The following is a 15,899-nucleotide window of genomic DNA, read 5'->3' on the forward strand; positions in this document are numbered from 1 at the left end:
TAACTATGGTATGTGTGTGTGTAGACATGAGGGTCAGAAGGATGTGGTAGACACAGACCCAGTACCTGAATGAGGGCAACAAAGGTCTAGACAGGGGCGAAGTTGGGTCCTGGGAGCTATGTGAGAATACAAAATTTGAACCCAAAGGACATGATGAAGAGGGCCAGCTAAATTCTGTCTTTTCATGAAACACTGAAGAGATTATGAATCAGCTTCTGGGGAGACCCACCACAGTCTCCGCTCTCCACAAGTGAGCTTCTCAGGGTGCTGAAATATATCCAAGGAAGATCAGTTGCATAAACACTTTATAACATTTTATAACCTCAGAGTAACTGTACTTTGTATGCATCACTTTTAACCTTCACCTTGGATTAAAGCTAGCATACAAGCAAATCTGGGACTTTGGAAGTAAGTAGATGGGGAACTTCAAAACCTGGGCAAGTTACACATTCTCTTCTATCTCCATCCTCCTGACCTCAAAGATAAGGATGAAATAGCTACCACTGTATCTGAATCCCACTGAAATCAGCATTTTTGTAAGTATCACCAAATATGACCTAAACTGATACAAAGTTATTTATAGTTTTAATTTACCCTCTCAGTATGAATGATCTAACATTTTTCTGCATAGCATGGTTATGTTTAAATATTGAACTATTGAAGGTATATATGTATATATATATATGTGTGTGTGTGTATATATACATATATATATATATATATATATATCCATCATTGGACTTTCTACTGTCTGAAAAATTCTGAAATCACTTCGAGACAAAGCATTTTGGATGAGTTTTTGGTGTTGTTGTTAGCCATGGGACCTGGACTCTGGGCCTAGGCACTGTCCCTCAGCTCTTCAGCTCAAGTAGAGTGCTTTACCACTTGCATCACAGTGCCACTTCTGGATTTTTCTGCTTATGTGGTGCTGAGGAATCAAACCCAGGGCCTCATGCATGCAAGGCAAGCACTCTACCATGGAACCACCTTCCCAGCCCCTAGATGAGAAATTTGAGTGAACACACACACACACACACAAACACACACACACACACACACACAAACACACACACACACACACACACACACAGAAGATAATATAGATAAAGTGCTTAGTACAGATGGCACATAACCAAAGAATCATATTTAGGGGCAATTACTTTTCATAATCCTGCCTTGACATCATAGATGTTGCCATTGGTTCTTCCATTCACAAGAAGAGGAATAAAACTGAGAACATTCACTGCATGTGCTAGCAAAAGCTGACTGTGGGCAAAGGGAAGACAGCCAGGCAAGGGCCTGGTGGAGTGGAAGAGCTATTCAGACAAGGAGGTAAACATCAAAAGTCTGCAACTCAGAGCTTGTCATGAGAGGGTAATAAATGAAGCTAAGAGTGTTTGACAGAAATTACAAAGCACCTTGAATCTCCATGTTTATATTTTCATCCTGAGGACCACTGGTTTTTCAAATGTGTTCAAGAAAAATGAAATTAATATTTCCATGGAACATCTATGCACACTACCCACATAATCATGTTTACACAATGGTCCAAATGCTCTTTTTTGTTGTTGTTTGTTTGTTTTGCCTGTCCTGCAGCTGGAGGCCAGGGCTTGGGTACAGTGCCTGAGCTTTTTTGCTCAAGGCTGTGTTCTACCACTTGAGCCACAGCTCCAATTCTGGCTTTATGGTGGTTAATTCAAGATAAGAGTCTGAGGGATTTTCTTGTCCTGGCTGGTTTTAAACCATGATTCTCAGATCTTAGCCTCCTGAATAGCTAGGATTACTAGCCACTCAGGGCCACCATGAGTCACCGGTGCCCAGCTCAAATGTTCTTTTAAAAAGCAAATGTGATCATCTCAGACCTCAGAATGTGCTCTTCAAAGCTATCCCATTAAACTGTAGTCAAATGCTCTCTACAGGCTATGAGTGATGTGGGTCTTCATCTCACAGTGCTTCTCCATGTCCCTCCCCACCATAATGACTTTATAATGGGTCTTCCTTTTTTCTTCTTCCCACTTGCTTAGTTAGCTCCTGCTCTTCCAGCTCTCTGTCCAGCCATTATTTCCAGGGAGCCTTTCCTGGCTTGGTTATGCGTACTCTATGGATGTCTGCAGTGTAGCATTTAATCACAAATTGAGTCACATTAGTAGTGCTGTGTGTGGTTGCTTGATGCTTTCCCCTACTATAGTTTAAACGTTGAGAATAAGAAGTGTGGGCCCATCTGTCTTTTTCATGACATTCTCCCACCACCTCCCTCAGTGCCACCACTAAATAGGTCCCACAACGATCTGTTGAAAATGTATTCATGAACACAACAGGAAGATGAATGGGGAGGAAGCTATTGTAATTGAAACAAGGATGGAGCCTTTGGTTGAAGGAGAAATGTGGGACCTGGGATACTTACCCCTAGGCCTACCTCTTGCCCTTTCCAAAGGTTCTTCAGACACAGGGTAGGGATTGTCTAAAAAGCAGTGCTTTTCTCACAGTCATTTCTCCCCTCCCCCCCACAGTTGTGGTTACTCTAATAAAAGATGTTATTATTTGCTGTAGGGATGGAGATGACTTATTCTCTTGGCCTGGCGAAACTCTCAGTTAATGGTCAATAGAATGGGTAAACCATCAAAGTAGCTTTGTATAGACAGGAAATATATTTCATTCATTTATTTCAACATCTTATCTCTCTTGAGTGAATAAGGACTTTAAAAGACATCTATAAGGTGGCTGAATTGTATTCATTTGTGCAAGACTGGATGTAGAGTAGATACTTCTTTGGAAAGTCATCTTGGCCTTGACCCAGACCAGTGGAGAAATTGCTGCTGTTTGGTGCAGATCCCTGCAGAGAGCATAGGCCCATCTTGGGCCTGGGATCATCCGACACAGGGCAAATTGTGTGACGCTAGCACTTATTCAGCGTGGTCAGCTATAATGGAGTCAAGGGATGCCTTTATCTGTTAAATAGGGCGTATCGAAGTGAAAATTACCTTTTGATTGAGTAGCGTTGCTGAAGAAAATCAATAGGAATGGCCTGAGATTTATTGGCACTGGCTCAATTTTAAGTGTTGTAGATTTTCAAATTACTGGAACACTGGGTTTCAGGATTCAACCTTTTCAAGGCTGGTTGAAAATAAACAACAGAGTGCGTTAAAGAAGCAGTGTGTTTATGCAATCCTGGCTTAAAGAGAAAATATGTGCTGACCAAAATTAAGTCCTTTCTCAACCCCCAAATATGCTTTTCCAAATTCCGAGAGCCTGTGTTTGACATGTTTGAAAGATATCACAGCTGAAGTTGGCTTTGTTCAGAATGTAGGAGACAGTTTTTGTCTAGACTTTCAGAAAAGATATAGAATGACATTTTCAGAACAAATCAAAATATATTTTTAAATTCCTTTTTTCCCTTCAGGAAGAGGATTTGACATGCTTCTATAATTTGAATTTGGTTGATCTATGAATGGCCTCAATAGTTTAATATGAAGGGGAGAATAAAAATGAACCATTGAGAAAAGGTACTGAAAAATCTGTTAATTCACTTTCTTCTTTTAATAATTTTTGGCAGGATTTGAACTCAGCATTTCATTATTGTTAGGCACAGACTGTACTGCTTGAACCACAATTGCAGTTCTTTTTTTTTTTGCTATGATTACTTTTTGATAAAGGATTTTACCTTTTGCCTGGGCCAGTCTGAACTGTTATTCTTCCATTTATGCCTTATGCTGTAGCTGAGATCACAGACCTGCTCCCCCATGCCCAAATCTTACAAACTTTTTTGCCTGGGCTGCCTGGAACTGTAGTCCTCCTGATTTCCACAGAGCTGGGATGATAGGTGAGAGCCACGAACACCTAGATACATGTTGATTTATTTTCTTTCATTACATTATCAATAACAACTCAATAATTAATTGAGTGGCTTCTAGGCATGTGCTGTGGTCTTAAGGTACACTGTCTGACACCATGCAGCAGATATTATTACCATACCAATTGCTGAAATGAAGCGGAGAGAGTTGAGCTGACTCACCCAGAGCCACACAGTCAGGGACCAAGGAAAAACCATGGGTGACTGGTTCTCTAAACCTATCCTCTTCACCACTGTGTTTATTTATCTCCTTTCCCCATAGGGCCAGCATTGTGCAGAAACGCATTATTTATTTTCAAGATGAGGGCTCTCTGACCAAGAAGCTTTGCGAACAAGGTAAGACTGTGCAGTGGGTTGAGAAGGGCAGATAAATGGAAGAAGGCTCCTTCAGTTTGAGCATCACTGCAGGAATTTGGGCATTCGGGCTTCTAAGTTCCCCTGGGTGCTGCCTCCTCATGTAATTCCGATTTTTAATCTGGCTGTGTGCTGTGGATAATTGGATCCGCCTTAAGCTCTAATTACTCGGCTTGATTCCCTGGGTAGGAGATAATGTACCTTATATTGGTATCGGCTTCTTATTTTTGTGAAACAGTGATTATTCTGAAGAGGTTCCTTGGAATAAGTCACAGGACTTAATTAAGGAATGCACAATTGTGTATCTTTTAAAAGTCTATAATGCTTCTCTGGAAAAATCATTCCCAGGAACTTGTGTGACATCTTGACAATATGGGGGATTTTTTCTTTCTCAAGGAAGACCTGCAGGGGCTGGGGACCTGCCCTTATGATTTTACCACTTTCAGGACCGTGGCTCTTAGGTATGCAAGACCATCAAACCTCCTTTCCTGGGAAAGGCATTCTAGCAAAGTTCATGGAGGCTAAGCAGTCTGGGGAAGTTAGAGCAGGGTCTTGGGTTCAAATCAAGCCTGGGTTTGAGTCTGCTGTTGCCCCTCCTACCCATGGAGAGTATGTATATGTAAAATAGTGTAGCACTCCCCACACATAGTAAATGCTATGGACATTAAGAGGTAGCTATTTCTATCTATATCCAAAAGCTGTTTGTTAATCTACTGTTTTAAAAATAAGACTTTTAATATCTGTGTATAAGTCATCAGATAATGAGAATAAAAAATGCTGTATAATTATACAGCTTAACCATCTCACTTCTGTTCATTATTGCAGAATTTCATTTGTATGAAGCACAGTTAGACTTTTGAGAAAAAATAATCCTTTTCAATTCTAGAAAATTATAAAGTATTAAAAAGTTTGTTAAAGATCTTCTGGGAAAATAATAAAAATGAATGTTTTTGAGTGTTTACTGCATGTCATTTGTAATCTTCACAACTCTATATGGTAAAGATTATTATGTAATTCTTGCTATACCTGAAGTGCCTGAGACATAGTTGAAATAGGTCTCTTAGCATTATATAGCCTGTACTAAAGGGCAGGATTTGGCCCTGGGAGCCAGTGCCCTGAACCACTGTCCTCTGTCAAAGTGGCCAGCTCCCATTTTAGTAACTTGCGTCACTGCTTTTGGCTGAGCAATTGCATTGTCTCCAGAGCTGGAGAAAAACTAAGACCTATATAGAAGTTGTGGAGATAGTGTTGGATGCCCTGTTAAGACCAGAGCAGTAGGCCGGCTTCCCAGTGGATACCACCATGAGATGCTTTAGAAACTTTACTTTCCTGTATTTGACTCACCAAAGGATCACTCAGTCTTTCTTTAAACAGGCAGCATCTCAACTTTTGAGGTCCTTAGTTCCTAAATGACAATCCTATTCCTAGTCTACCTCTATGAAATGCTACGCAGTTACTATGGACTAGAGTGGCGGCTTTCTGAATCAGGCATACCCAGGCCACCTCTTGGTCTTCCCCTTTATGTAGCTAACCATTGCCATTGTGGTGTGGTTCTGTTAGTCTGTCAGCTTTATTTCCAGGATCTGAAGATTCTTAGGAGACACATCACTGACATCCCCAGGTGTGACCAGAATCATTAACTATTAATTTAACATGTTAATGTTAATACTTTTTAAAGTCTTGGTTCTGGTGCTGTGTGAAGGAAGCTTTGTGCTAAGAGGCATGTGTTAAAGTTTGGGATGGTGATAGTGTTAAGGTTCAGTGGGTAGTATACCAACAAAGATGGCATGTCCAATATCTAGTTGCTTGTCCTACAAGAGATCCTATCCAAGCAATTAATATCCCATCAATATGCAAAGACCACTTACCAATGCCAACTTGATGGACAGGAAAATAAAGGCCCTGCAGGTCCTGGGCTGTAGGTTTATCAGTTGATCCCTAGAGACAAAAATTCATAAGAAATCAATTAACTAAGCAGATCATCTTGAGAAACTCTTTGTTGAGTCAAATCAAACCTATCAACGATGGTATAGTGAAATTTGGAGCTATTTTTTCCCAGTTGAAGTCATCAATCCATAAGAGAAGAATTGAGAGATGAAAAGATAAAAAGAAGTAGCAATCATTTTTTAAGGCCACAAAAACATTAAATTACTTACACTTAAGAACAGACAAACACTGGGAAGGGATGTGAAGGGTAAACAAAGGAGGAGGCTACAATGCTTGATAAGAAATGTACGCATTATCCTGCCCATGTAATTGTAACCCCTCTGTACAGTATGTTCACACAAAAAAATAAAATTAAATAAAAAAAAAAGAACAGACAAACAAGGCTGGGCACTGGTGGCTCACACCAGTAATCTTTGCTACTCAGGAGGTTAAGAGCTGATGAGTGCAGTTCAAAGCCAGGAAAGTTTATGAGACTCTGATCTCCAGTTAACTGCCAGAAAACTGGAAGTGGTGCTGTGGCTCAGAATGGTAGAATGCAAGCCTTAAACGAAAAAATCCAGGACAGCAATCACACCTGGTCAAGACTCATGACCAACAACAACAACAAAAAAGACAAACATAATCTATTCAAAAAGGTACCTGTAATAGTCATATGAACCTCCATAGTCTGATCCATGTCACAATCCTGTGACACAGAGGAAGAATAAACAAGAGAAAAGCAAGGAAGACAGAATGTGAACTGAAAAAGAGTTGAGTGGAATAAGAAGAGGAAGAAGATTAAGGAAACCAGAGGAGAATTGACAAGAGCAGCCAACAGATTCAGAATAGAAATGGAGCTCAAGTCTATAATTTTAGCTACTAAGCAGCAGCGATCAGAGAATGGAGATTCAAGGTCAGCCCAGCAGCTGTGACAAGAAAAAGTTCACAAAACTAAACTCCATCTCCACCAATGGCTGGGTGCATAGGTGTGTACCTATCATCAGAGTGATGTGGGGAAATACAAGTAGGATTACAGTCCAGTCTAGTCCAGGCATAAAGTGAGATCCTATCTCAAAACAACAGCCAAACAGGGATTATACCGTGGGGGGGAACTTTATAACTTTGGCAGGGGGGCAGGGAAGAGCGCAGGATGGGGGGGGGGGAGATGGGAAGGGGAAACAAAGGAGGAGGCAACAATGCTTGATAAGAAATGTACTTATTACCTTGCCCATGTAACTGTAACCCCTTTGTACAGTATTTTCACACAAACACACACAAAAAAACAGCCAATGCAAAAAAGAGCATGCAATGTGGTTGAAGTAGTAAAGCATCTGCCTTACAAGTGTGAGGCCCTGAGATCAAATAAAGAACTCCTACCCCCCAAAAAAAGAAAGAACGAAAGAAAGAAAAGGAAGAAAGGAAGGGAGGGAGGGAGGGAGGGAGGGAGGGGCAAAAAGGGAATCTGCAGCCATTATTTAAGTCAGTAGTTAACCGAATTTGACAGCCTAAGTCATAGAAAGTGAGCCATAGAGAGTTAACACTTGTCACCACTGCCCTATGTAAGACTTGCTCATTGTCAACAGGCTTTCCCTCAGTGGGAAGTAGTTTTTATTTTCAAACCTACAGATTTATTTTTTAGAAGCTACTTTCCCTGACAATGCTAGAAGGTTTATTATACGTCCATTTCTTAAATCCTTAGACATACCTTTAACTTTACCACCAAAATTTGAAAGCCCATTGGCTATGGTACAGCTATCCATTGACCTATTTTATTGGTCTTCCAGATTACTGCAGCCTCATTTAACAGAGTCTGGTAGTTAGAGTTGAAACCCCAATTATATCTCTTAGTGCTGAATTCCTTTTGCACAACTAATTTATCTTTTTTGCATTATAAGCTTATACTGGAAATACAAAAGGACAAAATCTTCTAGACTTGCTGGTTTATGCTGCCTTTCGTGAAATTATTCAGTAGGACTTGTTCTGTAATGGTCAAAGCAGTTCACATAGGAATGAGATCCTTGACCCCTGCACGCATGGAAATAGGGAGCCTGTCCCTAGGCACAGAGGATGCTGTGGCCTCTCACAAGTAGTCATTTATATTTTGGGAGGGTGCAGAGGCTCTTTAGAAATCCCAGAGTTTTCAGACACCAGTGGTCCGTGCCTTTAATCCTAGCTAAACAGGAGGTTGAGATCTGAGAATCATGGTTCAAAGTCAACCCGGGCAGAAAAGTTCATGAAACTCTTTATCTTCAATTAACCAGGCAAAGCCAGAAGGGGAAGTATGGCTTAAATGGTAGAGCACCAGCCTTGAAGAAAAAAAAAAAAACTAAGGTAGAGTACCTTAGCCCTGAGTTCAAGCCCCAGTACTGGAACAAAATAAATAAAAATTATTTTTCTTAAATCCCAGAGCTATGCCAAGAGTTATTTTTTTAATGCATCATTGTTTGGAGAAAGCCAAACAGAAATATCTTTAAAAGCAAAAAGTTAAATTATTTACAATAAAAACAGAGAAACATAAATGGTTTATTCTTATTTATGCAAAACTATCCCAAGAGTAGGTTCTTTGTGGAATAATGCATTGCAGAGGTGAAAGGCACGGGCCCTAGACTAAAAAGACCTGGGCTACAATTCTCCCTGCACTGTTCACTAAGCCTATGACCTTGAGCAAGTCACCTAATCTGTCTCAGTTTACCAGTCTATAAAATAAGGATAACTAAAATACTTGCTAGAATGGTTAGGATAAATGATACCCTATACAAAAAAAAGGCTCAGTACACACAAGGATGCAGTGCATTGTAGTTGTTACTATTACAGTGTTCCATCCTTCTGTCCATCCTAGAAACCAGAACTCATGTCTAGCTATTAGTGATTTCAAGCCTAGTGAACCCAGTGAATTTGATAAGACTTGCAAAATGTTCTTTCTGACATGCAAAATGATTTTTTACACTCTTTGCTGCTGCTCTTTGTGCAATACTTAAGAATACATGTACCACTTAACAAAGAAAGAGAAGATTTGTGTTAATACTGCTGGAGACTAAAGAAGCAATTGAAGCAAGTTGCATCTATAGTCTTTGTTTTCATCTTGCAGGAAGCAGAACAGATGAAAAGTGGTAGCAAGGCCCAGTTAGGGATGTGGATTTGAAGATTGGAAATACTGAATTTATTCATGCAATCTCTCTTTCCCCACTTATCAGCTATTCACAGCTAAAGATGGAGGCAGAGGGGGAATCTTAAGTTTTTCCTGGATGCTTGTATACTCAGAAGTAAAACTGAACTTACGAACACGTCTCTGCCCCCTCAGTAAAATCTCTGAAAGTGTGGTAAGAAGTGATGTGACTGTATAAGCATCTGCGTTTAAAAAAAAAAAAGGAAAAAATTCAGCACTCAGTTATCTCTCTCTAGTTGCTTTCACTGTCTCCTTCAAAGCTCCCTCTCTGGTCTGGTCTATTGGCCTAGAAACTGTTTCTTGGAGAAAACACATGCTTGAATTCCCTTGAAAATCTGGTAGAGAAATCCTGTTGTGTGATGGACAGGGAAGGAGAATAGAAATCACAGAGAATTACTGAGGAAATTTACCCCTGATTTCCTAAGATTCTGCCCTACCGGTCCATAGAGCCTTTAACAAAAATTTTGATTTTTTTTTCATTTGCAAGATATAGTTTCCATACTTAGAGTTCCAAGCATTAGTAATTCTGAGCCTTGCTAATCAACAAAAACTACATACTACCTTTATTTCTAGAGTTGAGAATAAGGCAAACCAATATGGCACTGCCTTCCTTAACAAGAGTCCTATTTCCTTGCTAACTTGCTGACTTCTTGTTTCAGATCCCACATTTGACGGGGTGACTGACAAACCAATCTTAGACTGCTGTGCCTGTGGAACTGCCAAGTACAGACTCACGTTTTATGGGAACTGGTCCGAGAAGACTCATCCAAAGGATTACCCTCGTGAGTAGAGTAGCCACTTTCTGGGTTAGGGAAAAGCATATGGCTCAAGTTCTGACCATGGGATACACAAGCTGCAATGTGTCAGTTCTGCTCACTATTAGCCATTGATTCAGGAATCTCACGTTCCAAGCAAGTAAATTAATGGAGGCAGGCAGACATAATAGTGGCATGCTTTTAGCTTCTTTGCATAGCACTGTTCTGATGTTTTCTTAGTTTAAGAAAAAAAAAATTCCTGAAGTCATGCTGCTTATCTCCAGGAGGAACATTTGGTAACATTAGCCCTAAAACAGCTCTCTCGTGTTATAAAACACGACTTTTGTGCTGGAAGTAATTGGCCAAGAGAGTTGGTCTTGTCTCCATTGATCATAGATAATTACTCAGCATCCAACCGCCTCCTGGCCCCTTCCCTCTGCCCACTGCCCACCGCTGCTGCTGCCCAGCAGACATCGGTAATCAATCAGTCCACCTTTTCCTTATAGTGGCAGATATTGCTTTGCAAGCCCTTCATGATACTGGCTGTAGGTAGCCAATGCTAATCTATTGAAGTTGTCAGAAGGCTTCCAAGTGCTATATGGGTTAGGTCCTGAAAGCGGAACTGCCCCCAATGATCGCCCCAACAAATGCCTGACATGTGCCAGGTCCTGTGCGAAGCTCTAGAGATTTAAATAGTGAACAACAACAACAAAGATGGAGTTCAGGTTCTTGTGTAACTTGGGGATTAGCGGAACACTAACACTAATGAGTCATATACACACGCCAATGAAAATATAGTTACAAAGCATCTTTTTCTATGCTATATTAATTTAATCCTCAAAGTAACCTATCATAGAGAGGCTATGATTTACTAAGAATCAAATGGACCCCCCTTCAGTAGAAGAAGGGGGCTTCCATCTCCTTGACCTGCTTTTATTTGGAGTTGCTTTTAACTCTGGACTGACCATTCTCTGGCTGTGGGTGGCGGGAAGTCTGTGTGTGCCTCTGAGCGTATCATGATGTTCACCATTTCGTTCTGTGTCTTTCATTCTGGGAGTTACCACAGCTGAGAAAGAACCATAGGAATGAGAGGAACAGATGTGGGATGGAGTCCAGGCCCCAAAGGAAAGGAGAAAAAGAGCACATGGTTAGGGCTTGAGAGAACCCAGGCCACACCAGAACCTCTCTAGTCTACAGACAGCCCACCCTGGAGGGGACACCAACATTTCTTGGCAGATCAAGAGCCCTATTGTTTCCATTTACCCACATAAAATCAAGGGCTGGGATCTCAGAAACCTCTTGCTAGTTCATTCCTCTGACTTTGGATTTCAGCCTGATCTGCCTCAGCTGCTGTGGGAGACCTTTGTGAACACACTTGGACTCACTGCCTGGGGAGACAGAAAAAAAAAACCACTTGGAACAAAAATGCTGGAAAAAAATCTGTAGCTCTCCCATCCACTAGCCCACAGAACATAAAATGTTAGAAGCTATTACTCATCTTTTGCAATCCTCGGCAGCTTTTACCCTTTTTCTACCCTGCCACTGTCATTTCCTGTAATTGGGATATGGAGAAGGGTACAAAACCATTGTTTCTGGGCCTCTGAGGCAAATCAAGTGCAAAGCTATAAAGAATTCCTGTGGAGTTGTTGGGAGTTTAATAAGTATAGCAGACATGTGTTCCAGATTTTCTAGGATTGTTTCATTGTTAGATATTGTTTCATTGTCAGATCATGCCTTAATTTTTGGTTGGAAAAATGGGATCTCTATGTACAGAACAACATTTATCACATCATACTGTAATTACGTTTTCAGAAGTCTTTGTTTGCTACCAGGCAGAGAAATCCTCCAAGACAAAAAGTCATAACATTTCCATCTTTGATTCTCAGTGCCTGAAAGGGACTGGTACCTTCTTAAGTACTGGGTACTAAGCTCTGAGTGGTGCTTACTATGACAAGGGAAGGTGTGTAGCTTACACTCGGTAACCAATACTGAACAAGGCCTTGCTTGTAGCCTGGAGCTGCTTGGAGGGAACAGGGTGAGTTTAACACTCAAGGGACTACAGCCATTGGGAAGGGCAAAAGGAATTGTAGTTGGGACCTGCCTGAAATTTGGTGTCCTCAGCAGGTTCTGCCAACCCTATGTAACAGGTGAATTTCCCCTTGGTACTGCCAAGATGATTCTGCTTTGATAACCCTTGTGAAGCTCAGAAAAGCCTCCTGACCACAGTGCACATTCATTTGAAGTCCCCCTGTCCCTTATTGATTACTATCCAAAGTACTACTTTCCTTGCAAGGACATTAAGATGCTGGCTCTCAAGACTTTAAGTCTCAAGATCACTTTCACATGCTTAAAATTCATTATGAACATCAATGCACAGTAGTGTACATGTACATGGACTATATCTATTAATATTTACCACATCAAAAGCAAAAGCTGAGAAAGTTTTAAATATTTATTTGGCTTGAACTCAGGGTTTTGCACTCGCTCAGCTTGCTTTCTCCTTGCTGGCTCTCCACCACTTGAGCTACACTCTCATTCTAACATATTGCTGGTTAATTAGAGATAGTAACTCAGACTTTGCTCTCTGCGCTGGTTTTGAACCACTGTCCTCAGAATACCATGTTTTATGAAAATCACTATGTTGTCTGAAACAAAAGATATGTAGTGAAGAGTGGCATTGTTTTTTTTTTATTTTTGCTAATCCCTTTCTTGCCTGGCTTAATAGAAGACACCTGGATTCTTGCTCACCTTTGTTTCTCTGTTCAGCCTATTGTGGTATATTTTAATTGAAGTGTCTGTCTCACAGGGGTATGTAACTGGAAAGGGGAACTATTTTGAGAATTTTATCCAGATATTGACAGATAATTTTCCCAAACCATATAAACTGTACAAGTAGTAGCCTATAATGTTAATATGAAGTTTTATCAATGGACATGTACTCTGTTACACTAAAATGTACTCCTTACCTTCCACTTTGGGTGGATCTTTTTATAAATGCATGAATGTATAAAACATACACTAGTTATTTGAAAAATGTTGATTTACTGAGCCAGGCAGATCATCCAAATACTGAAACACTTTATTAAACCTATTAAAATCCCATCTATTTATATGATTACAAAGCCCATCAGAAAAGTGTTGGACAACCAGAAAGCTATCAAGTTTATTGCAGTGGATACAGGTCTTCTAAGCTTCTGATTTTTTGCTTAAAAGCTTGAGTTTGATCATTGGCAATAAATACTGACAGTTTTCTGACAGTACTGTTTTCCTTCAAGTGACAGGCTCACTTCATTTTTGAGAAAATGTCTGCCAAATTCCCAAGTCTAAATAACCATAATTTGCCTGTCATTGGTTCTTTCAAGTAAATATGATGTTTTATGACTATAAAAAAGTGTCTAGTCCTAGCTTGCCCCACGCAGAATCACATAAGTGTTTTCTTTTTAGAGCAGAGTACTTCAGTATATAACTGAAGTGCATTTGTTATTTCATGATTAGTTACTCAGAATAATCAGATATATATACTCAAAGGAAGCGACTTAATAAAATTAATCATTTGATTATTACATCAAGGACATTTGTACGTGAAACTGACTTTTTGTGGTCTTCTGTGAGCATATGGCCATGAAAAAGGCATTCACTATGAATATAGTTCAGGGTCCCTCCCTTGACCTGTGTCAATGCCAGCATTAATGTCACACTGTGAAAAGCAAATGATGTCTTAAGATTATTGCAAAAAAAAAATGTTTTCACCTCTCGGCCACTCTGAAAGGCTTGCAGGGTTCCCAGGAATCTAGATCACACTTGGGAGAACCTCAAGGATGAGCTAGAGAGCAGCCTCAGGCTCACAGCTTTCAGTCCCCTTTGAGTAACTTTCCTTTAAGAATTCACACTGAGCACTACCTGGAGAATTTAGCGAGCACTTGTGTGTTTAGCCATCAGAGTGAGACGCATCTATGGTTGGCTTCTCAATAGTACATAATGGCTTGTTCCAAATGCTATTTCTGGGTTTCCCTCCATTGGAACACTGTGCACCTCTGGGAGGCAGGAGAAGGCCTAGGTAGCTTCTGGTATTCCGCCTCTGATATAGTGCCATAAATCTCCACTGTCCATCTACAAATAATGAAATACTTTCAAAACACTCCTAATCAAGTAGCTCTAGAATCCCTTTTAAATATGACCCATATATGTTTTGCTTCCCAATTTTATGAATGAGGGGAAAAAACCCAAAGGACAAAGAAATTATGGGTCAGATCGCATAGCCAGCAAGTATCCAGATGAAAAAAACAAAGCTTAGATCCTGATTCCCTTTTGCCTTCCTTTGGAGGTTGTCACAAAGCAGTCAGTCTTTAAATAAACAGCTCTGCACCAAACATCTTCTAATGAGGCCCTGCTGTACTAACTCAGCTAGTACCATCTCTGTGCCATCTGATCTGTCATGCAACAATGTATGAGATCATCTCTGCAGATACTCTAGCTGAGATTACAGACAGAGAAGTTGTGGGTTCACTGTGTCTGATCAGACCTACTGAATTCTGAAGCAGTAGAAACTACCAGCACCATGATGTCCATTACCGTCACTGCCAGTCTGAAGCTCCCAGTGGCGGGGACCTTGAGAGCAGCTGCTTCTCATGAACAAGCTAACCAGGCATATAAGGATGTCCTGAGGGCTGGAGACAGGCCCAGTCTTTGCCACAGGATTGGGAGTTTCCTACCAGATACTAGGTCTCTTTAATCTCCAGGTCTCAATACAGCTTTTGGGTTTTTGACAAATGCTTCCTGCCTGCTTCCTGCAGGCCCCCTCCCATCTACCTGGATCGTGGGAGCCACTGAATTTCCTCCACTGCAGCAAAGCATCTCTTTCAATACTATTTAACAAATTTAACAAATACTCTTTAACATATTGATGGGTGATGTTTTCCCCAGAAACATTGTTTTCATTTGACAACACATTATCTAAACTGTTAATTTGGCCATTGAGAAATACATGATACCCAATAAGAGTTAATTTTATAATAAAATTCTACCTTCTCTATTGGCTTACTTCTGAAAAGAAAATATGTCTAACTCCACAAAAAGTACCTTTTTAACACTTGAAAACTATTTCATTTTTACATATATTTTCTATAGTTCCTATATTACATCCAAATAGATTATGGATTGTTTGATGTGATTGTTTTTTTTTCATACTTATAATTAATGGCATTAGCTTACTCAAACAACTGATACAACTATTCTTTTACTATTTAGGTAATGTCAGATCTTTTGGTACATTAGAGAGTACTGTGATTATTTTTTAAGCACTGTGATTATTTAAAGTCTTCATACTTCCCCCTTTCTTGAAATAATTTCCCAAGAGTAAGATGAGACTCCAAGGTTATAGATTTTTTGGACTCCTGAGATCACTTCCAGATTCTTCTCTAAAAGCATTTGTATTGAATCACCACATTACCAATAATAAATATTTCTCCCAGCTTCCTCAACACTCAATTTCAGCTTTTTCTTCCAATTTGGCCAATTTAATGGCTATAAACAATATTATGTTAAATTGTCATTGGTTTAATTACACACTTGGGTCTGTTTTAAATGTTTATTGTCTTTTGCCTTTCAAATCACTAGGATATTGGCACAGATCAGGTCTGATTTTACTTATTATCTTTCCAGAGCTTTCTTTGCACATTGTCTAGCACATTGAAAGTTTTGAATAAATTGAATGATGAATAGATACAAGAAGCAGTTACAAAGTGAGTGAAGAATAGAGTAGAAGGAGATAGGCAATGAAAAGATACTGAAGAGGTAGGTCAAGGAGGGATGGGATGGTAGGTAGCTTGCATGGAGATCAGTCCTGTGG

At 40.0% G+C, this 15,899-nt stretch overlaps 1 protein-coding gene across 1 annotated transcript in view; it reads left to right on the plus strand.

The window, feature by feature from the left end:
* Spon1 (spondin 1) overlaps positions 1–15,899 on the plus strand; it is a 268,437-nt gene that overhangs the window by 109,919 nt on the left and 142,619 nt on the right. The window contains exons 4-5 of the mRNA XM_070019438.1: positions 4,113–4,186; positions 9,956–10,078. Of these exons, the coding sequence (XP_069875539.1) occupies positions 4,113–4,186; positions 9,956–10,078 (197 nt within the window). The remainder of the gene's footprint in view (positions 1–4,112; positions 4,187–9,955; positions 10,079–15,899) is intronic.

The sequence above is a fragment of the Dipodomys merriami genome, unplaced genomic scaffold (genome assembly GCF_024711535.1).
Source record: "Dipodomys merriami isolate MVZ:Mamm:240054 unplaced genomic scaffold, mDipMer1.0.p SCAF_133, whole genome shotgun sequence".
Lineage (NCBI taxonomy): Eukaryota > Metazoa > Chordata > Mammalia > Rodentia > Heteromyidae > Dipodomys > Dipodomys merriami.